The 22,670-nt window shown below is 41.8% G+C and overlaps 1 protein-coding gene across 1 annotated transcript; it reads left to right on the forward strand.

Annotated features, from left to right (window-relative positions):
• The first annotated feature begins 1,054 nt into the window (after positions 1-1,054).
• Positions 1,055-19,293, forward strand: CWC15 (CWC15 spliceosome associated protein homolog). Its single transcript, XM_082069158.1, has 7 exons — positions 1,055-1,178; positions 3,503-3,641; positions 5,704-5,816; positions 6,773-6,861; positions 7,623-7,733; positions 18,051-18,169; positions 18,951-19,293. Exons 2-7 carry the CDS (start codon positions 3,511-3,513, stop codon positions 19,078-19,080), a joined length of 693 nt encoding a protein of 230 aa, XP_081925284.1. The 5' UTR covers positions 1,055-1,178; positions 3,503-3,510; the 3' UTR covers positions 19,081-19,293.
• The last annotated feature ends 3,377 nt before the right edge of the window (positions 19,294-22,670 follow it).

The raw sequence follows: 22,670 nt of genomic DNA on the forward strand, positions 1-22,670 counted from the left end.
AAAAGGAGGAATTTAATGCCCGAATGATGCTCATTTACAGTTTGGCTTCTTTACAGAGACAGCAATGAATATACATAATGTAAATTTCGTTGTGAGGGGACTTGCTGACTGTGGTGCTCAAGCTAATGTTGCTAATACAGACCTCTGGGCAAAGAAAATGACTGATGGGCACTCCTCCTTCCTCCACCTGCCTTGTTTTTGTCTTTTCCCCACAAGGATCCCAACCCTGTCTCCTTAACCTTTTCCCTCCTCTGTGGCTGTTCCCTCATCGTTCCAGTTCCCCCCCCATTGACACCCAGGGTGAGCACTTTGAACTCACAGCATCACAGAATGGTTGGGGTTGGAAGTGACCTCTGGAGATCATCTAGTCCAGCCCACCTGCTAAAGCAGGTTCACCAGAGCAGATCACACAGGAATGTGTTCAGGTGGGTTTGAATGTCTCCAGAGAAGGAGACCCCACAACCTCTCTGAGCAGCCTGTTCCAGTGCTCTGGCACCCTCAAAGTTTTTAGCCATGAAATGCTGCTTCACATCACTCATACATCACACTTTTCCCAGACTCCTATGCCAAGCCAGCAGCCTCTGGGCAGGCTCCTCTGATACACCCAACTTGCCAGTCTATTCATGAGCTAATTTGTGAGAAAAGGCCCATCAGTGGCTCACCCCAGCAGGTTACAGCTATGGTTGTAGTGCGGCCCTCCCTCTCCGCCTGCCTGTGCCCCGGCTTCCCCTCACGGCACCAGGCCGAGCCCCGCGGCCTCCACAGCCCGCCGAGGGGGCCCTTCCCAGGCAGGAGCAGCACAGGACCACGGCCTGGTAGCACCTCAGGGCAAGGCCCTTCTCCAGGGCAACCGCGGGTCCGCAGGACGGGCGCCCCAAGCTCCCTGTTCCGAGCTGGACTCGCCCGGCCCCGCTCTGAGGAAGAGCAGGAGGAGGTCACTATTGCTATACAGGCAACAACGCTGTCACCGCACTCACTTCCGCCTCGGTAGCCATCATGGCGGACACGCTCCCCCTCCCTCACGTGACATTCTCTCCAACCCTCTCTATGGTAAGTCCTCCCTCGGCGGCGGCTTCCGCCGCGTCGTCTATGTCTCCCGTGCGGTGCCTTGTGGGTGCTTGGCGGAATTATGGTGGCGGGGTAGGGCCTGGTTGCGCAGGGCCGGAGGAGGTTGCGGTGTGAGTACCGGGGAGGCGGTGGGTTCGTTTGATTGGGCTGGGCTGCAGTGAGTCCCTGGGGCAGGGGTTGCTGTGGGGTCCCTGCGTGGGCCCGGGGCACGAACGGGGCCCTGTGGGGAGCGCTCCTGAGCAGAACAGCAGAGGGCGGCGGGTCGGGGTCCGGCGGGCAGGAGATGTGGTGCCTCATGAAAAGGTGCGGTCATGTTGTATCTGAGTCTTCAGCTGAACCCATAGACTCCCCTCGTTATATATAATTAACACAGGTGAGTTCTGAGAGCAGGTGGCTCTGGCAGAGCGTGTTCCTTCCTGAGCTGCCGCCGACTGGCTCAGTGTGACTGGAAAGCGGCAGCAGCCCTTGGGCAAGGAGTCCGGGCCGGTTGTGCCTTAGTTACTGCCTCACTGCTTTTTGGAGATGTTCCTGCCCGTTAACTCTTTTCTGAGCAGCAGCTCAGTGGCAGTAACTGCGTGCTGCCTGATGGGATGTTATTTTCAGTGCCAAATCTGTGTTAGGATTTTAAGACTCAAGTCGTGTTTTGTGATCTCATTAAAAATCAAACAATAGCAAATAGTGCAAGCAGAGCATAAATGACTTTTATTTGTGTATCGCAAAACCATGTGGATCAATACTTTTTTTTTTTTCCTCTGGTTTTTAATATTCTTTAAAATGTTTTCTTGTCATCCTTTAACATCCAACCTTCTGGTTGGTAGGACCGCTGCCTTTGACTGGTGCCTTTATGTACCCCTGCAGATGTGTCTCTCTTACATCTTGTATGTCTTTAGTCTGTGGTTAGTGGATGTGTGTGTCTTGCTGAAGCAGGAATAAACATAGTTTCAAATACCAGATTTAAGATGGCCCAGTTGATCATACATGGTATTTTTGGCATTGGTTGGCCAAATTGAACTCTTGGCGCAGTGGTTGGGGATTGCAGGGTCTTCTGTCAGGCCGTGCTGAACACGGTGTGTGCTGACACGGTGTCTATGCGGCTGAGGCTGATCAGAGTCGTTTCACCCCTTTGCCACAGAAGAATTGGTAGTAGTGACTTTGGGGATCAGCTGGTTCATTTTTAGGACATGCTGGTGGTATGCCAGTTCCAGTAGTTTCTAAATGAGAGCTCGTGAAAACTTCTGCATTTGTCTGAACTTCATTAATTGCACTTAAATTATCTAAGGGTAGTGCTGTTGGCCTTGTGCTACCAGGGAAACAGTAATGCTAGCCCTTCTGACAGTTTTGGTGACCAGCAGGAGTGCTGCTCAGGCCGATCCCAAAGGATGGTGCTAATGGCAGGGATGTGGCTCTTCCTGAGGGTTGGGGCATTCACAGTGCATCATCTTCATCAGTATTTAATGGTCAACACCACCCTAGGCATGCTGTGGTCTGTGTCAGCCAGCATTTCTGGTGATGATACCTAGATACAGTTTGGGGAATAACAGAGGGAAGAATATAAGGTTACATATTAGAGAGCAGTGTAGGGGAAATGGACCTGGGGGTCCTGGTGGACAACAGGATGACCATGAGCCAGCACTGTGCCCTTGTGGCCAGGAAGGCCAATGGCATCCTGGGGTGTATTAGAAGGGGGGTGGTTAGTAGATCGAGAGAGGTCCTCCTTCCCCTCTACTCTGCCCTGGTGAGACCACATCTGGAATATTGTGTCCAGTTCTGGGCCCCTCAGTTCAAGAAGGACAGGGAACTGCTGGAGAGGGTCCAGCGTAGGGCAACAAAGATGATGAAGGGAGTGGAGCATCTCCCTTATGAAGAAAGGCTGAGGGAGCTGGGTCTCTTTAGTTTGGAGAAGAGGGGGTGACCTTATTAATGTTTATGAATATATAAAGGGTGTGTGCCATGAGGATGGAGCCAGGTTCTTCTCGGTGGCAAACAATGATAGGACAAGGGGTAGTGGGATCAAGCTGGAACACAAGAGGTTCCACTTAAATTTGAGAGGGGTCATTCCCAGTAGGCAGTCATTTCTGGCTGTTGTTTTTCAGGAGGGAAAAGAGTTTAGTTACAAGACTTGCCCTAAAGGTAGGAGGTTGGCTCCTGGACACTTTTATTTACTTAATAAACGTAGTTTCATGTTCTTTTTAGGGTCTGTGTATTGTCTTTCAAACATGTTGGAAAAGACTTTCTATTAAAAATCTGAATAGATTCTGTCAATTTTGTCAATAAAAAGCTCCTTAAGTTTTGAGGATCATGTGGCAAGCAATAGCTGTTATTATGTAGTGGGACTTCTCATTGCTGCTACAGTTTCAGGAACAGCATAGCGTTTGGTGAATGTCTTTTGCTGTAAATTGTAGTAACAACTGGTTTTTTATCCTTGATTCTGTAGTAGTTAAAATGACGACAGCAGCGAGGCCAACATTTGAACCTGCAAGAGGAGGAAGAGGAAAAGGTGAAGGAGACTTAAGTCAGCTATCCAAACAGTATTCCAGCAGAGACCTTCCTTCTCATACTAAAATCAAATACAGGTTAGTATCGGGGTTTTTGGTCTTACTGCTAAACAGCCCGGGAATGATTTTTTGGTTGTAAGCAGGACTCTGAAATTTTTCACAATAGGTGTTCATGCGCTTGATGCTGAACAGGCTCCGGAGATTGTGCAGCAGCATGGAATGAGTGTGCTGAAAGTGCAAGTCTCAAAAGCAGGCTTAAGAGATGAAATGCATTGCAAGTAATTGGAGAGGTTTCATTTTGTGGTATTTGTTACTGCTTATGGAGACAAAGTATTTCAGTGCAGTGCAAAGAAAATCAATGAGAACAGTAGGAGATGACTGAGCTGTTGAACGTTGCTGTCACTTGCAGAGCAGAATGGGATAAGGAGTGTGAAGCTGAACATGTCTTAAAAGCAGAAAACCATGTCATTCATTTGGCAAAGGACCACTGGGGGAGGGCATCAAGAGGAGGCAGGAAAATCATGGAATAGCACTCAGGCAGTAGTACATATTGGAACAGCTGATGCTAAACACTGCAAGTGGTTTTTGCAGGTCGTGGGGGAATAAATTGCTTTAATCAGTGTGAAAGATAATGGGATCTTATAAATATTTTTCTCTGTTTGAAATGCGTAGTTAATGTGCATTATTCTGTTGAAAGATGAACTGAAATCTGGAATCAATATGATGTAGATACGCAGAATTTAAATGAAATGTGTCAGCCTAGAAATGCTTTTTCATCTAGCTGATGTTACTCATGCTAGTGAAATTACTGTTAAGGTTTTACATTTGCAGGTTTTTGTGCAGGTGTTTAGCTTTTCATCTCCTCCCTCCTGCCCCTTTGGTTTTGAAGAATACGTCTGGATAAGGGAGATGGGGTGTTTTGGAAAATACCAAAATCAACAGCACAAAAAGTGTCATCAAATGCATTTTGTTATTATGGGGAAAAATTGCTGGTGGTTTGTTTCCTTAAACACAAAGGGGTTTGGAACACCAGTCTGTCGCTTTGAAAGAAATGTGTGGGGACAAATATGTACAGAAATATAAAACGTATGTTTTAACAAATCCCTCTGTGTGTGTGTGTGTGAGAGCGAGATGGAGGGGGCATTAAGTGTCTTCTGTTCTTTCTCCCAAATACCTAATACAAAGTTGTCTTTGTTAAACTGCCAAGGCTGCATCATTGCAGGAAAAGTTCAGTGTTTCAGTCCCACTCTTGTTTGCTTGGCTGACACAGGGTTTGGGAAGGTTTTGCAGCTATATCAGGGATTCCAAGTTCAGGTTTTTAATTACAAAAGCAAATTAAATACTCCATCATAAAGATAGTCTGTGCACACAATGTTTATAACGGCTCAAGTCTGCATTTCTTCCAGGCACTCTTGTTTCCAGCACTGGGTTCACAGAAAGGTGAAGGGAACTGCTGCTTGTTTTTGTTCTTTAGTTCTTTCCAAGATTTTCACAGAAAATTCAGTGGTCTATAGGTGGAGTTTAGGATGATTCAAATGTAAATAGCCTGTTACTTTTGGCCAGCATGTGTTATATAAAAGAGGGAAAAAGATGTATTTGCAATATGTTTCACTAATGCTAGTGTTTTGCTTGTTCTCTAATTTTTTTATGATCGTGAGATATAATCTTGTATATCTCTTGGAGGGGAAAAGGCTTATGAAAAGTGTGTTCTAGTCTAGGTCTTATCTGTAAGGCTTAGAGACTGTATCTACAGCAGCAGCTTGGGATGGTAAAATGGCAAGTTGACTGTCATGCTGGTGAATGTCTGCTAGGGCGCTGGGCTTGGACTGGTGGAAGAGATTGAGATGTAGCTACAAGAGATGTAGCCATCCTGGTTTTGCAGGAATTTATGTAGGGCCTTTAACTCATTTGAGAGTCACTGGAACCAGCATGTGTGTGGCATTTTGTGCCTGCATGTCTGTAATGCACGCAGAGAAAGGAGCTGATGGCGAGAATAAAGAAACATATGTCTACATGGTAGCCAGTTTTTATTCTTTAAACTTACTTCTTCACTCCAGGATTTATTGACCTCCTTCAGAAAATTGCTCCCAGCTGCAGATTATCAACTTCAGCTTTTCTTTCCCCCGTTATGCTGTTTCAGGCAGGCGACTCAGGATGCTCCTGAAGAGGTGCGTAACCGTGATTTCAGAAGGGAGCTGGAGGAGAGAGAACGGGTTGCTGCAAGAGAAAAGAATAGAGACAGACCAACCAGAGGTAAAACCAAAGAAACAAAAAATCTTCATACATTTGTGTGGCACTATTCTTACACAAAACTCAGTGTTGTAGGAAGTTTGGGGGTTGCAGACAGCATGTCATGAGAGGAGAATTTAGGGTATTGGTCTGATAGCTCAGAGCTGTTGACCTGCAAGGGAATGTCCACTGGCTTTCATGCTGGCTTCGTGCTAGCAAAAAATCTAGGCCAGCTAGTAGAAGAGCGTAGGCCATCACGCAGGCCAGCTGATACGGTGTGATTGTAATGAATTGGCAATGAGTGTGTGCAGCTAATAAAGGGCTTGGACAGGCGAGACAGAGAGGAGAAGGGGAATGACTCATCTTCTAGTGTTGCAGCACCAGTGTAACAATAAATCCATTTTTTAAAGTAAGCAATTCTGTTCAGATATGGTGAAGTGAAAACTAAAATGAATCAAAGGTGTGTTTTTTGAGAAATAGTAATTTATAATATTAAGCTTGACAGAATTTAGGTACTTTAGGTTTAGGTATGAAATGTGCAGAAGTACTGGGGGCTTTCAAGTACACAGACAAAATCAGATGTGATTTGGACCAAACTGGACAAAAGTAATGCTTTGGAGTGGTCTCTGATGTGAACCCTCCAATTGGGTATAAAGGGTAAGGATATTTCTCCACAGCTTTTTCTTCTGCTGTTCTATCTTCTTGAAATAATGACTTCAAAATTCTTTTGAGGTCAAATTGTAAGTTTGGGGATGTTATTGCTTCCCTTGAGGATACCTACAAGGGAGAAATTAGCATGGGCATTAAGACTGAGAAGTGAGGAAAAAGTAAACATAAGCTTGTATCTCTTGCTCTAATGCAATCTTTGTGAAGATTTTTGCTTTCTGACATTAGATGTTGTTAAATGAAGTGATTTAATCACTCGTTTGTTTGTGGTTTTGGTTTTTTTTTGTTTTTTTTTTTTTAATGTTATGCTGTAGAACACACAACATCATCATCTGTGTCTAAGAAGCCTCGGCTAGACCAGATTCCTGCAGCCAATCTTGATGCAGACGATCCGCTTACTGACGTATGTATCTCTTTTCTGTTTTCTTTCATTTTCCTGCCCTCAGGATTTGCTGTTAATAGAATATTTACTTTTAGATTGGCTAAAGTTTTAAGACAGCTTCTGACATACCTTCACCTTACAGTTATTGTACTATAGTGGAAGTGCAGAGTGGTTCAGAGGATTCCAGTCGATGCTGTAGTGGTGTTCTTGGAAAGCACAGAAAAACTAGGCAGCTGGAAATACCACTTAAAGTGTGGGGAACGGATGACTTTTTAGACTTGGTCAACTGCTGGGTTAGTTAGAATTCCCCTAGGGTAGAACTGTTGAGATACATTGACTGTCTTCATGAGCAATGGATTCTTGCTCTTGGCTTCTCTCCTCATGTTGACATCTATGAATTAGGTCCAGGGCTTGACAGTAAGCTGAGGCTTTCTCAATCCTGTTATATTTGGTCCCAACAATATTGTATGGGATATTCAGTCACACTGTTATAACAGCTTATGTTGCAGTGCTTAGAGAGTGATTGAGGACAGTCCTCAACTACCTAGCATTTGAGCTATCAAAAATGTATTGTAGTCATCGAAAAAGCACAAACATATTTTTGTCTTGACTTTACCGTACAAGAGCAAATATACCATTTGTATTGTATTTGCTGCTCCTGCAAGCACCCAGGTACTTCAGAAATCACCAGCAGCAAATGGCAGCCTTAGCTGGGCTAACCTGGGCTGGTTTTATTACATGAAATGAACGAGCTGCCTCTTTTTTCTGTTTGTTGCTATTAGGAAGATGATGAAGATGAGGACTTGGAAGACAGTGATGATGATGACACTGCAGCTCTTCTGGCTGAACTGGAAAAAATCAAGAAAGAACGAGCTGAGGAACAGGCTCGAAAGGTAAAATCTCACCTATTCAAGAGTATCTGGGGTTTTTTTTGCAGACTGATGTTTATTAAAACTGGTGTGCCTTAAGCACTTATGTTGAGTGAGAGCTGGTAAACACAGTAAGTGCCCTTCAAAACTCTTCTCAAGTAGAGTCTGATGGATTGGTTCTTCTGTCTCATAATTGCTGTGAATACTTTCTTTCTTCAGTAGACATACTTATTTTACTCTCTAAAACATTTTATTTGCTTTCCCAACACTTTGTAGAGTCATTTAGTCAAGGTAACCTTGCTTTTCATATGCAAATCCTTCTCTGAAGACAGCTGTCATACCAAACTATATGGTGGCATTAGTGAGCTACGTACTATCCAGTGTAATTTCGTTTGTTAACTAGCTTTTATGAAAAAAAATATATCATTATGAAATAAAAATATGTGCTTTTTTATGCTTTTGCATATGGCTGCAAGTTTTATACAGTACTTGCTTTTTCACAGTGTTGGTGCTTTGTTGCTTTGGCAAGGAGCAACAGTTGTAACTGTAAGAAGAGAACAGTTTTCATTATACATGGGTGAGGTTTTTGAAAAATGTCTCCACAAAAGTGAATAAGACAGCAGTGTTTTCAGAACTTGGGAAGTCAATGTACACGTAGCCTTCATACCACCTCCTACTCTTTGTCTTTACAGACAGAAACATTGTGGGGAGGGAAGTCTCTGTAGTTAGAGGCTGTTTTCCCATGAGCGGGATCAAATCCTGTGCTATTGGCTCCCACCCCTCCTTGGTGTAAGGGAGATTGTTGGGATGGAGCGCATTAGCAAAATCCCTGATTGATGAACGGACTTCTAGGGGCCGTTTCTCGGAATAGCCCTTGTTGTCAAACTGGTCAGGACTTAGGATGAACTGTGCTGGGTCTAACATTGTGTTGCCACAGACTGCAGAGTCCAGGTATTTAATCTGCGTGACTGAAAGACTTCTGCCTCTCGCGATGCGGCAGAAGTGGTGGATATGTGCAGAATTCCCTCCTCTGCTTTTACTAAGTGCGTTCTTTTTTTGAGTAGGGGCTTAAATAATTTTACTGCTTTTGAAAAATGTTGCATATTTCAGTTTGAGTAGTTTTTTAAGTTTTGTATGTTGTAGATGTAGATCCTACGTCAGTGTAAACGAAGCAACAAACAAAAACAGCCAAAACCAACCAACCAACCAAAAAAATCCACCAAAACCCGACCTTTGTATAAGGTAATCTGAGGAGTCTTTGCTGCTGTGACAGTTTACTGGTCTGGTGCCTCTGCACTACTCCTAACCTCTGTCATAGCTTAACACACACGCCTATGGTATTGTGTTTTTCACAAATGCTGTCCAGCAGACTTAGCTGGGAGTGAACAGGACGTAGCATCTAGCAGGCACTAGGAACAGCTGGGAGAGAATTATGTTTTAAATGCTGTAGGAAACTCCGTAGTGCTTGACTACTCTTGGCTAACAATATAGACATTTACTTTTAGAATCAACAAGGCCTGTAAAACCAGTGAGCTCTGCAATTCTGGAGTTAGTTACTTTGGAAGGCTGTACCATTCTGCATTGGTGCAGAAATTGTGCTGTAGGAGACTGTTGATACTTGATTCTCCATCTTACCTATGAGTAGTAGTTCATGTTGAAGTGTGTCTGAAAGTGTCTCTCAGATATCTTTATCTAGGCATTTGAAGCACATCACACAGCAACAAAATTGTGTTATGCAGTAATAACATGGTGAAAATGACTTTAAAATGCTGGCAACAATTCTTCTGTTTATTCCTGTGCGAAATGTGCTGAACTACAAATTAAGGGTAGCAACGCTTAGGGAAGACTTCAGCTGTTCTTGCACAGTGCTTGAAATGAAATCTTTGATCTGTTTGGATTTTTCACTTTGCCTGGTAGTTGAAATTATACATCTAGGTTAAACAGTGTAACTTGTCACATTTCAGTGTAGAAAACTGACATTTGGAAAATAATGGCAATGAATTTCAGCCCAGACAACCAAGTACATGCTTCTCTGTTGGTGTGTAGAAACCAGGAATGTCACAATCTCTGTTACGTTCTTATTTTGTCACTAGAGGGCGCTAAAAGCTACCAAGTATTTAGCATCTCACTTGTTTTATTTTGCTGTCTATTAACTGGTATTATTTTTTACCTTCATGGTTGTTCACTTTCCCCCAGAAGCAGGGTTTATTATGCTCAGTGCTATGTGCATACTGAATACAGGCATGCACATTTGAAATGAATGCATTTGTTTCTTCCTAAAAATAACTATTAGTTAGTTATTTGCAAGTGCACCTTATTGCACAGTCACCACCTACTCTGTTCATCCTTTCACTGGTTGGTGGCTGATCGCTGCTCTTAAAAATTGCCATCTTCATTGACAGTGGGTTCTCTACAGGCACTTGAAATTTTATTTGCTTGGGTTTGAGAGTAGGAAACTAAGACTATGTTGATGGAAAAAGTAAAAGCTTAGGTGGGACGCAGCCTTGGAAAACAGTTTTTGGGCATAAGAGTCTCCTTAGGAAAGATCTCTTATATGTGTTGTTCCAGGGGTGGTATCTGTTTAGATTATGACTTGTTTTACCTGGCTTAGAAATAAGGCCTTACTGGCAAAGCATTTTATAGCCATTTCATATAAATCCCTTGTCCCTTCACATATGTGGGATTTCATATGATTATGTATTGCAAACCATAATTTAAACCTAATTTTGTAAGTAACCTTATGTTAATCATCCAGCTGACTTGAGATTGGCAGCTCACGTAAAGTTGTAATTGTGGGGTCGCTATTTGTCCTAATCCCCATACAGGGATGGTTTATCGCTGGAACTCTGCTGACCCCAGTAGGCAGCGCAGGTAAAACCCAGTGGCAAGGGAAGGGGACACTGCGGAGTGAGCGCCTGTTCACTCTTCTGCACATTGTGCTCAGATCTCTTTGTTGTTACACAGACAGATTAACATGTCTCTGTATCTTGGAACGTACCAGGGCCTTAACAAGGTGGAGTAAAATATAGTAATATATCCCAAATTTGTGCCATGTGTACTTTTTTTTTCCTGATACTTTAGTTACTTTGATTTATTAAAATGCTAGCTCAATTATTTCTGAGACTTCATTTAAACTGTATTGTTGTTAAGTGTTTTCACTCATCACTTCAGTATCCAGTAATAAGTTGCCATGAAAAAAGGACTCCTCCTTTTAAAATGCGTTTCTGGTGAGACAGCAGTTAAAAAAACAAAATATGAGAATCTGCTTTTTTTCAGATCATCATGCTCTCTGTTAATTTCCCTTATGTGGTAATACCAATTTCCATAGAAATCCTCTAAATCTAATTTTGACAAATGTTAGTAGTAAGAGGTTCTAACTTCCCTCACACTAATATTTCCCTTCAGCACATAGTTTGTCAACCAAATAAGCAATTGCTGTCAAAGCTGGTTAACTTCTCAAAATGCTTAAATTTCCTTGAAATTTCCTTTCTGTGTAGAAATGTACTATAATGATTTGTAGTAGTACTAAATACTACTAGTGATTTAAAAACTGATTGAGCATGGGAGACTTTCCTCATGCCCTGCACAATTTTAATCCCGCAGGTTGCTTCTAGTAGACCCTAAGCTGAGCAGGAAATTTTAGTTTTGAAAGCCATTTCTGTGGAATAATTCTGGGTCTGTCTGAAACTGTGCAAGTGCTTGGTGTGCTGTCTGTGTGAACTATCTACGGGTCTGTTTCATGGAAACATTTCCATGTTCCAAATGCAGCGTTACAGTGCTCTTGCTTTTCCATTTTCAAGCACTTCCTTAAAAGGTAAATTGAAATAATTAAAACCAAACCTCAAACCAGTGAGCAGCTGAATGTATGTGTGCAGTTCCAGCAAAGCTATTTTAATATCCAGTCATTTTATGCTTATTTGAGAACATACGTAAAAGTTCTTGGTTTGTTCTCTTACAGTTTTATCTCCCCAAGTATTTCTCTATAACTGAATATATGTTATTTTACCAATGGTCAAAATAGATCTTAACTCTGTCCTGTGTTTTAGCCATGTCTTAGACTTTCAAATAAAACATTAGAAAATGAATCTTGATAGATATCAACCTTTTCACTTAAATTTTAAGGGTCTAACTAAAACTAGAATATCCAATCAGTGATTAGAAAGCATTTCAATAAAGAGGCAAAAGCAGATGGCAGAGTGTTTCTTCATTAAATATTTGAGAAATGCTAGCAATATTTAACTCTTGCCAAGAAGTAACGATAGTGCCCCTTGCCTTGTGGGCAAAATGACAACAAATCTGCGTATAGACACTACAGTTGTGATTACTTTGTGCTTTTATTTTTTGAAGTTCCAATCAGTTATTTGAATTGCTGTATTTCATTGAGTTAGTAATTTGCATAGGATCAAAGAACTGGGGTGGATCTCTGCATTATTGAGTTTCCTTCCCTGCTGCTAAAGGCAGCGCTGTCATAGTTTGTCATTCAAAAATTAGCTTTTAAATAAGGTTATGTGGGTTTGGTTTTTTTTTTTTTTTCAGCCTTCAATGAAATGTGGGTATTTCAGGTTTTGTTTTCAGCTACTCAACATCTTTAATAACTGAGCAGGATAACTTACTTTAAAACAATGGAATCATTTCAGGAGTTTCAGCACTTTCTGTAAAAGTAATCTTGCTCTGTGCAAGGGCTAGGAATTATACTAAAAAGAATAACCATGGTAACAATAATGTTTTTCTTTCCTTTGCGGTCAGAAACAAATATGCCAAGGGACTGTTACTCTTAGAGCAAGATAAGGAACAATTGTTTAGTTAAGGTTAGCATCGTTTTGTCCACTTTTTTTGTTCCCCCCCCCAACTGTGATGCCACATGGTGAGTGCAGTGGTCCAGTGAAGGCTTTGAGATCTGATTGACAGAGCAGCGTCTCCATCTGCTTCCTCGGGTACAGGGCTCCCTGTGCCACTCCTGCCTTATTCCTCACACCATAATATTCCTGTTCTCTTGCCTCTGCCTCTAACACAATGGTTACAACGTGCTTGAGGTCTGATGCATCTCTGCAGGTGGTTGGTGCAACGTGCTGCCGTTGAAAAGCACAGCGCTGCTGTCTAGTGATGAAATAATCTGTAGCCTGTTTTTTTGGCTCAAATGGCTCATGAAAAGAGTCATATACCCTGTGTTGCTGAACATTATTGAGGCATTATTTCAGAAAGGGTGGAGTGAATAGAGATATATTCTTCTCCCCCTTAGGCTTTTCTTCTGTTGTGGCTTTGTTGTATCCATAGTGTTTTAGCTTAATACGCCTTTGTTCCAGCACACAAAAGAACAATGTGGGCTCTGGAGCAACCCGAGCTGTTATTTTGCAAACAGCTGTGCTTGATCGTGCCTCAGAGGTGTGAAGCTCAGACAGCTTGGAAGGTTGTGTCTGGTCTGTTTGATTTGATACAACCCATGCTCCATCGCCTGGAGCGTCCCGGCTTGCAGGGGAGGAGTGGGCAGTGGAAGATTTATGTGGAAAATTCTGAAACATAATGAAAACCTTGTTTGGCTGGAAATGAGGGATTCTGCAGCTCTGGCCAAAATTGGTAACTTAGCTTAAGTGTAACTGTCAACTTTACACCACTGTGAGTTACGCCTAGTATTTTCTCCATGTCATGTCTGTAAGATACAAAATTTAATAAATTACCATTTTTTTATCATTAATATGTTCTTTGGGAGGTTTTACTGAAGCTGAATAACACAAAAAACTTCAAGACTAATCTTCAGAATTAGCCTACTTCTTAAAATTTGAAGTGAAATGTCACCCAATGTAGAATGACTGAATTCCATAAATAAATTACCACACGGACCAGATCTTCTTTGTAAACTGACTAAACCTGGCAATGTCTTACTCAACAGCTTGGTCCCCTGTTTGCTTTCAGCCCCTCATCTTTTGATGACAAAGATGAGCGGTGCGGTTTGTTACTGCGTCCAGTTTGCTCTCTCTGCAAGTCGGAAAGACAGCAGAGTTCTGTTTCTGAACAGAGCAGAGAAGCAGCCGAGGGTCACACAAAGTGCCCCGGGGCGCTGCAGCAACTCTTACTGTGAACAGGGAAAATCAACCACCGAAAATAAGATTCATGGATTCTTTCTGTTGCTGTTGTCAATATAAAAGAATGTTCGGCAGTTTCTGTTAGTGTTGCGTTCATAATTGGTTTTAGTTACTTAATAGGTGCAAAAGTAGAAGGTAATAATTTGAAATTTCCAAGGTTGTCCCTACCATTAAAAGAAATTAAACATAATTTTTGCTATCCTCCAGTCCTCTGGAATTTGACTTGAGTCAATGGAGTTTTTTGCTACTGGTTCACAGTTTTAGACAGAATCCAGCTGAGCTTGGAATGCCAAGTTGTTGGGGTCCATGTGCAAGTTACGTATCCCAGCTCGCATGGAGGTGCAGTCGGTAGAGCCTGGAGTGTGGCTGGGCCCTTGTCTGTGTAATTTAGTGTGAGCAGAAAAGCCATCTTGACTCCTTATCATACTCTTTAGATCTCTGCTGAGAAGTGAGCTCAGATGCTGACAAGCAGATACGTAGGTGTAGGTGTCTTAATCTGGTGCTAAATCCTGCTCTTAATGTTATACTACTGCTTGTAGTGTAACACTTCATAGAAGTGTTATTTCAATTTTGTTTGTTTTTATCTTATTTTTTTTTAATCACCACCTTTTAACACTTCAGCCTGATAATACTTTTTTTGTTATCAGAAAGCAAGCTATGTCAGGCTAATTGAGGTTTAAGGGTTATGTAAAGCAGATAAAAGTTAGGATGATGCCTCTCATGCCTTCTTAAAATCTTATTACAGGAAAACTAAGTTTGCCTCTGTGTACTAAGAACACTGGAGTAGTTACTACTGAATCCATATTTTTTATGGTTCTTAATATTGGTTTTATTTTCTAATAGCAATTCAAATGACTAAGTGCTTTTCACTTCTCTACATGCATGGTAGAGAATGCTGGAACAATCAGCTTTTTAGGAGATGTTGAGATTAAATCTGAAACTGGGGACAAGCAGGGAAAAGAACTCTAATTCCCATCCCCCCCGAAAGGTACTGACTGATTCCACTGGGCTCTTTAACATTGAATAAACACTTTGTGTGGGGTGTGTTTTAGTTCCGTATTTGTCCGTGGTGTGTGGATGCATTTTCACGCATCATAAAAAAAGCCAGCATAAGATATTTATGTGTGCCTGTCGAGGGTTTAGATTGCAGGGTGACAATAAAACCCTGGCAGATGTATTGATAACCTCCTCTCCCCCCCACTTCCCCCTTTTGCCCCTCCCTCTCCCCTTTTCCCACTCAGGACAGGCGATCGGGAGGGAAAGAAGGACAGAGAGAAGAGAGTTGGAAAAATTAACAATGTTTTACTAATGCTACTAATAAGAATAGAGAAAAATAATACAAAATATACAAAACCAATCTTAAAAGTCTCAGCAACTGCAGAGCCGGCACCCAAAGTCCTGGATTAGACTCTGCAGCCAGCCGGAGCTGGATTCAGTCTCTCACTAGGCCTCAGTTCTCAGGGACCACCAGCAAGATCCTCTCCTCATGTCGGCCATAAGCAGAAGGGAAAAAGCAAAGGCAAAGGGCAAAAGGGACGAGATCCTCGTGATCTCCCACTTTTATATGAGGTGTTCAAGTGAATGGAATGTTATACACAGTTGGTCAGTTTCTTGGTCACCTGTTTCTCGTCGCCCCTCTTGCGAGATGTCCATCCATGCTTATCAATAAGTTTGCATTCCATTGCTAGGTTTACCAAAACATGTGTCTGGTTCTCCAGGAAAATGCAGTTAATGTGAAGGCTTTAGCTGACAGGCAAATTCACTAAAAGAGAAACTTGTTTTTAACAAAACCAGGACAGTGCCTCAGATAAAGTGGGGCACGATGCACAGGTTCAGTAACTTTGGGTCGTGGCCAAGGTTCCTGTCTTAGAACTCTGAGGGTAGGAGTGTGCCATGCTCTGCGTGTCGCCTTCAGCACAGTTCTCCTGGAGCTCAGCTCTAAAATGGAAAACTCTGTCTGTTCACACAGAGAGGACGTGGATGAAGTTCTCTCTACAGAAGCATTTGTCAAGAGGGGAGTATTTCTTGCAATGCTCTTACTAGTGCTGTCTTCTCTTGAGTATAGTCCAGTATTAATTTTTTGGTTTGTAGCATTCTTACTTGCTTTTAAGATTTGTCCCAGACCTCTTGCTTTTTCAAAGTCTCACTTTTAATGAAGCGTCGGACATTAAATTTGATGAGGCAGAGCCCGCTTGATGTGGACAACACGCGGAACACTTCACTACTTGCATCCTGTTGTAAATTTGCCTGATGGGCTTAAATAGAATCTGATCACCTCGTGGGAGGCACCTGAAAATCAATACTTCTTTTTTCTTGTACCAGTAGTGTAGGTTTTGCTCAGTCTCAGGTCAGTGCTTTGCATGCAGGTGCTGTACGTAGTCTGAGGGGTGCTTGACTTCTGATGGGAACACACGACACAGACTGCAGGAAATTGGATTTGGCTGCTACTGGCTCCTCCATGTTATAAGATGGTAAATCAGAGGCTGGCAGACTGTGAAGAAGCAGCTGCGTACATTTCTTGTCTGTAATCCACAGAGGAAAGCAATGTAGAATTTGAATTTGTATTTCTAATATGGGAGAAATCGGTGTTCCATATAAAATACTTTTGCTCTCTGTGTTTCCTCATTCACTGGGGATGGTGATAACAACTGAAGTTGGAATGCAAATATTGGATTCACAGCTGTGCTGGAAAATGCAAAACTTTCGTTTATTTGTGTTAATAACTTTTAACCACCGCAGTCTGCGTTGAAGCTCCATGGATACAGCGGCACAGGCAAGTTTTGCCCATGCATGTGTTTTAATGAGGGCGTTACGGGGCTTGTCCTGAAGCTGTGCCATGCTTTTAAGCAATATGCCTTTTTGGGGAGTTTTTCCCATCCCACTGGCAATTGATTGCAGCTGGTTCTAAATTTTATTTGTGAGAAGCAGTGCAATGGTAGGTGTTTTTTCATAAGTAAAACTCAGGTAGATTTTGAAAGGTAAAAATCTTTACCAGTGGTCCTACACCACTCATGTGTATGTGAAGTTGGCATTGTTGCTAAGAGGGTTGAAGTGTTCTATAGGAATATTTCACATACCTGATCAGTCCAGTTGAAAAACATCATAAATTGTAGATAGTTTTAGTAATCTTTCACTTAGTATTGATTAAATGTTTGAAGCTAGAAAACTCTGGCTATCATCAGTGTTCCAGTTTAGCACTTAAAGATTGTAAAGGCTGTCACCAATAAGAACATTCCTTCTTTTGGGATCCCACAGCAGCCCTCAGCCATGAATTCATCTTCAGTTTGGAAAAAAAAGCCAACAACCTTGTGATCTCTTTGTGTTTAGTTTATATAGTTTTTTAAAGCCAGAGTTTGACTCTCCTGCAGTGCTAATGAGGCTTCAGTGCATTTTTTAACCAGGATGTCTTCAGACAATGCTTCAGCGTACAGGGAGCGGGAGACCTCATTAGTCATAGAAATTAAATATGTTTTTTTCCTTCTAGTACTTTCATCAAAGAGCAATCTTAGCAATATAATACATTTGAAAGGTTGTGGAAAACCGTGATGATGTATAAAGAATATTGCATATTCATTTTGAAGTCGGGGCACATTTAAGTCACTAAATATATTAATACAGCTTGGAAGCGTGGGCAGTGAAATCTCCTTTGTGTTGCTTGTAGTGCAGTGCTTCACTGAGGCTTGAGTTCCATGCTTTTGACAGTACAAGGAGAAGAGAATTTTTCACCGATACTGAAACTCTTAAATATTCTTATGACAACCTCTACTCAGTTTCATCTTAAATTTCTCAATGTTCTCTTTAACTGGTCCTTAGGGAAGCTGTAGTTGTAAAATCCAAGCAGATTGCTGAAGATGACAGAAAAGTTTCAACATGCTGTAAGGTTTTCCACCTAATAAATATTGTATGGTGTAGTCTCTTTTTTCAAGAGGATAAAGAAAATCTTTTAGTCTGTATACAATTTTTGATATAATAACTACGTAAATGGTAAAGCTAGAACTTAACTGAATGTTTGATAGAACATCAGAGATAAGTAGAGCAGATATGAATGTTGCTAGATTGACAATTTATTAGCAATGTTAAGCTCTTTAGAGTCTCTCTGCTTCTATCCTTATTCTACTCAAGTGTCAAATGCTCTGAAATGTCTGAGCTAGGAATTAAAGCTCTGTCTGTGTGGGTGTTTGCAGCTAAAAAAATATTTATGTCTACCAACTAGATGAGAAAAGTGGCCCAGAAAAGTAATTTATCCATTTCTGGTTCTCAGGAACAAGAGCAAAAGGCTGAAGAAGAACGAATTCGAATGGAGAACATCCTGAGCGGTAACCCCCTGCTGAACCTCACCGGCCCCGCGCAGCCTCAGGCCAACTTCAAAGTGAAGAGGAGGTACCGTGCGATCTGTCCTGAGATACCCCCCTTGCTCCCCCGTGTCACTCAGTCTGAAAATGTCATCCCTGCCACTGGGTTTTATTTCCTTCCTTGGATCTTGTCACAAGCCATGAAAAGTAGAATTGGGATATTCATGCACGTAGTGATTGTCTGAACAAATCATCCTTCTACTTTGTGCTGAAAAAGGAGATAGCGATGGAGAATTGTGCTTGTCTGACATTGTCAATAGTGATACAAAAAGTAACAGGGCCAAAGTTCCTCAAGAAAACTGATGAAATCCTCCCATTTAAAATCTAGCTGGTTTGGTGTTTGTTTGAGGGGTTTTGGTTGGTTGGTTGTTTTTTTTATTTGTTTGTTGTTGGTTCGTTTTGGTTGGTTGTTTTGGGTTTTTTTTTGTTTTAGTGCAACTACAATTAATAAATAACAGCCTTCTTCTGAATACAATTTTTGTTTGCAGATATCCCACTTACTGTTGTGTTTATCAAAATTAGGGCTATTAGACTCAAGGGTTTTTCCTGCCCTGTTCAAATGGTCATTATTTTCTGTAAAGATAAATTAACCTTTAATCTACTGATACTCATCTCACTTCTCAGGAGTGTGTAGGAGGTGGCTTGGATTACAAAAATAGATCCTTTTTTCTGAAAGACTAAAATTAAATGATAATGACTATGTGTTCTTAGCACATGTAAATAGGAAGGCCCAACTTCATTTATATATTTTTGTAAATTACACCTAATTTTCATACAAACTTGCTGAAGCTAAAAATTTTTGGTTTCAGGTGGGATGATGATGTTGTCTTCAAGAATTGTGCCAAGGGGATAGACGAAACAAAAAAGGACAAAAGATTTGTGAATGATACTCTGCGATCAGAATTTCACAAGAAGTTCATGGAAAAATATATCAAGTAGTGCAGTTTCATGTGTGGCAGTGCTGAAGGACTTGGAAGGTTGTGGCTGTTCCCTCCCTCTCCCTCAGAATTCACGGCTGAACACTTGGTCCTCAATTCCCAAATGCTTTTCCGAGATCATCAACAGCTTCATAATTAGTAATTGCTATGTATCTGGAGTTTTTATTCCTGCAGTATGGTTTTCTTTTCAGTTTTGATTAAATCAGTTTGTTTGAATGTTTTTCTGTTCATGTGCTTTTACTGGCCACCTTGTAAATGGCAGAAGGGAGAAGTTGGTTTACAATAAATACTTCAAATTGTTTAAATTGCTCTCCAAATCAACCTGTATTTGTACTGAGGGTGGTTTGTAGCTTACACAACTTACAGAAATGTCAGTATTATCAAAGATGGGGAGCAGCTGAGTATGATAAGCAGTGTCACAGAATCACAGAATTGACTGCATTGGAAAAGACCTCTCAAGTCCAGCTCCAGTCCATTGGCTAGATCATGGCACTAAGTGCCATGTCCAATCTCAGTTTAAAAACCTCCAGGGACGGTGAGTCCACCACCTCCCTGGGCAGCCATTCCAATGCCTGACCACTCTCTCTGGAAACAATTTCTTTCTAATATCCAGCCTAAATTTCTCCTGGCAGAGCTGAAGCCCATGCCCCCTTGTCCTATTGCTGACTGCCTGGGAGAAGAGACCGATCCCCACCTGGCTAGAACTTCCCTTCAGGTAGTTCTAGAGAGTGATGAGCTCACCTCTAAGCCTCCTCTTCTCTAGACTAAACAACCCCAGCTCCCTCAGCCTCTCCCCATAGGTCTTGTGTTCAAGTCCCTTCACCAGTCGTGTTGCTCTTCTCTGGACCCGCTCCAGCACTTCAATGTCTTTCCTGAACTGAGGGGCCCAGAACTGAACACAGTACTCCAGATGTGGCCTCACCAATGCAGAGTACAGGGGAAGGATCACTTCCCTTGTCCTGCTGACCACGCTATTTTTGGTATGAACTGGAAAGATCTATATTTCTGTCGCAAACTGGACTTTCTTGTTATGGCTAGTTAGAAACTGAGTTAATAATCTTCCTTTTTAGTTCCTTCTTGCTGTCAACCAAGTTGTGGTTTGGTGGGGTAGCTCCAAGTTCTTCGCAGCCATGCTCTCTGGGCTCTCTTGGCTCAGCGTCCCTGGGGTGACACCACATGACACTTGGGGGAATGTTGAGAGGAAAATGCTCTGTGGACCTGTGGAGGTTTTGCCTCCTCAATAAACTGTGTCAGTGCTTGATCTTGTGGCCACCAGCCCAGTCTGTGTGTGTGACTCAAAAGTGCTGTCAGAAACTTCCCAGTGAGTGTTTTTATTAAACAAGTGATCTCCTCAAGATACTGTAGTTTATTTCTTAAATGTCCGTTTTTACGCTTAATAGGACAATATAAAATATGAATGACTGAAAAAAATCTCAGTTGTGAAGGAAATTTTTTTCCGAGAGCTTTGTCAAGTGTTGCGTTGGGTATGAACACTTGCAAAATGTAGGAGTTTCTACCTAGGCAGCTACACTGGCAGAACGCAGATGTGTTTATGTACAATTCGTACGCTCTTCCTTGCCTATGTTATGTTCATTCTTACAGACACAGTTTCGTGGTAATATTATTATTGTCAAGCTCTTAATTTGAAAATATATATGGTTTTCTTTTTAAGAAAGTAAATGTAGAGCACAATGTTTTAGATTTCTGTGGGGCATGACTCTAGTATCCCGAAAAGCTTTTATTAGCTTTAGCTGTGTTTTCCACCCTTTCATTAAGCTATGCGTAGTGTACTGATGCCAGCAGCTAATGCCCATATTTACTCAGAAGCGAGATTTTCAACATGCTTGAAGTCAGGTGAGCTCCTACAGCTCCTGGAGGAATATGTGTTTGTGTTACTTCTGCGACCTGCCTCAATAATTGTGATGATTCTTGGGAAGAAGAGAAACGGGTGCAGTTTGTAATTCTCTCTCTTTAAGTTAAAGCTACAAAAATCTCGATACATAGACAATGTATTTAGAAGGAGAAAAAAGAAGTGAAGAGCTGTTCTTGTCAGGGTCTGGCAGTGGGGACGGCAGCTGCTGCTGTAGCTCTGACCTGACAGCATGGTTGTCATGGCAGCGACAAAAAATACATTGGTCTGGCAGTATTGCAAGATAGAATCACCGTGCCAGAGCGAGTGAGCATCCCGTTTTATTGGAGGAGGGGAGACATCGCTGAAACTGCAGTTCAGTGCCTTCGTGGAAATCATAATTGCATAATGCCATCATTTGTGAAGTGATGTAACTCCCTTCTTAGCCAAGGTAATACCTTTAGGAAGCCAGATGGCTGCAGTTGGATGTGGTTGTCTTCAGCTGTGCAGACAGTTGTTCTCCACACCTGCAGGACGGTCCCTTTCTTAAACTTTTGCATGTTGCATAGGTGTGCTTGGTCATTCTTGCCAGTAGTGCTCTCCCTCCCTGCTTCTGCAGAAGGAGCTGTAGGGACCATGCAGCTCCAGGCTGCTGCTTTATGTGCAGGTTTTTGTTGACACTGTTGTTCAGCTCAACCACAGAATTTGCGGATCCTATCTCTAACCTCCCCCTTCAAAGCTTTTGTATTTCATCCTCCTGCACTGTAAGCTGACCCACAGTCTTGGGGACTCAGCAACACGCAAATACAATTCGATAATTAAGGAAACTCAAGCCTTATCTTTTGGTGGGTTTGTGTTAACTACTGAATTTTCTTCACCAGTACAGGAAAAACTAAAGCACTCTGTGCTTTTTGTCAGGGAAAGAGCACTGTGCTTTCAGTATTGATGCTTAATTTTCTGCTGTGCTGCTTGTACTCATGTAGGAAAAGACAAGCAGATCATTGGTTTTTATAAAACCGTTGTCTGACTCTTGAGTTCATTAGAAAACAACAAAAAATTCAGACTGTGATGTTCTACGCTTCTGCTCCCAGCACAGGGGTTTTGCAGGAATCTCTGTTGATTATGACAAATAACTTTCAACGAAGGCAGCGGAGCTGGCAAGGCAGCTGTTCCAGGGGTGAGGTGGAAGAAAGCCAACATTTGGCACTTCAAGGAACGTAGTATTTTAGAGTTCCCAGCAATCAGGGCTGTTCAATCCTTTATTTCTGCAAGCAACACCTGAACTCACGCTAAGTGGTGGCTCGAAACAAAGCCCCTTGCTTTATGAATGACCTGCCCCTTGCTCATGGCTATGTTTGGTGTAGCATTGAAACTGAAAACCCAAATCTCCATAGGGACTGACAGTTTAACTTCTAAGGTTTTTTTAAAAAGCCTTGTCTTTCAAAATTTTTCTTGGAATATGTTTTATAATTCTAAAGGGATTAATAGTATGAGGAATAAAGCTTAATGACTGTCCTGCAGCTGGAAATAATTGTGCTGTGCGTATACAGGGTTCTAAAATGTTTAGCACCTATTTGTCTTCCTCAAGTAGATGTCTGAATTAAAGGCTTCATATTGCAACCAGCAAAATTATGTGCATTTTTCAGGACTTCAGGTAGTCATAGGTAGCACGTAGGCATTCCGTGAATGCCTGGAAGGAGATATATGTGTGTGTGTGTATATATATATTTTTTTAAATTATT

Source organism: Streptopelia decaocto (assembly GCF_964273445.1).
Source record: "Streptopelia decaocto genome assembly, chromosome: 1".
NCBI classification, from domain to species: domain Eukaryota; kingdom Metazoa; phylum Chordata; class Aves; order Columbiformes; family Columbidae; genus Streptopelia; species Streptopelia decaocto.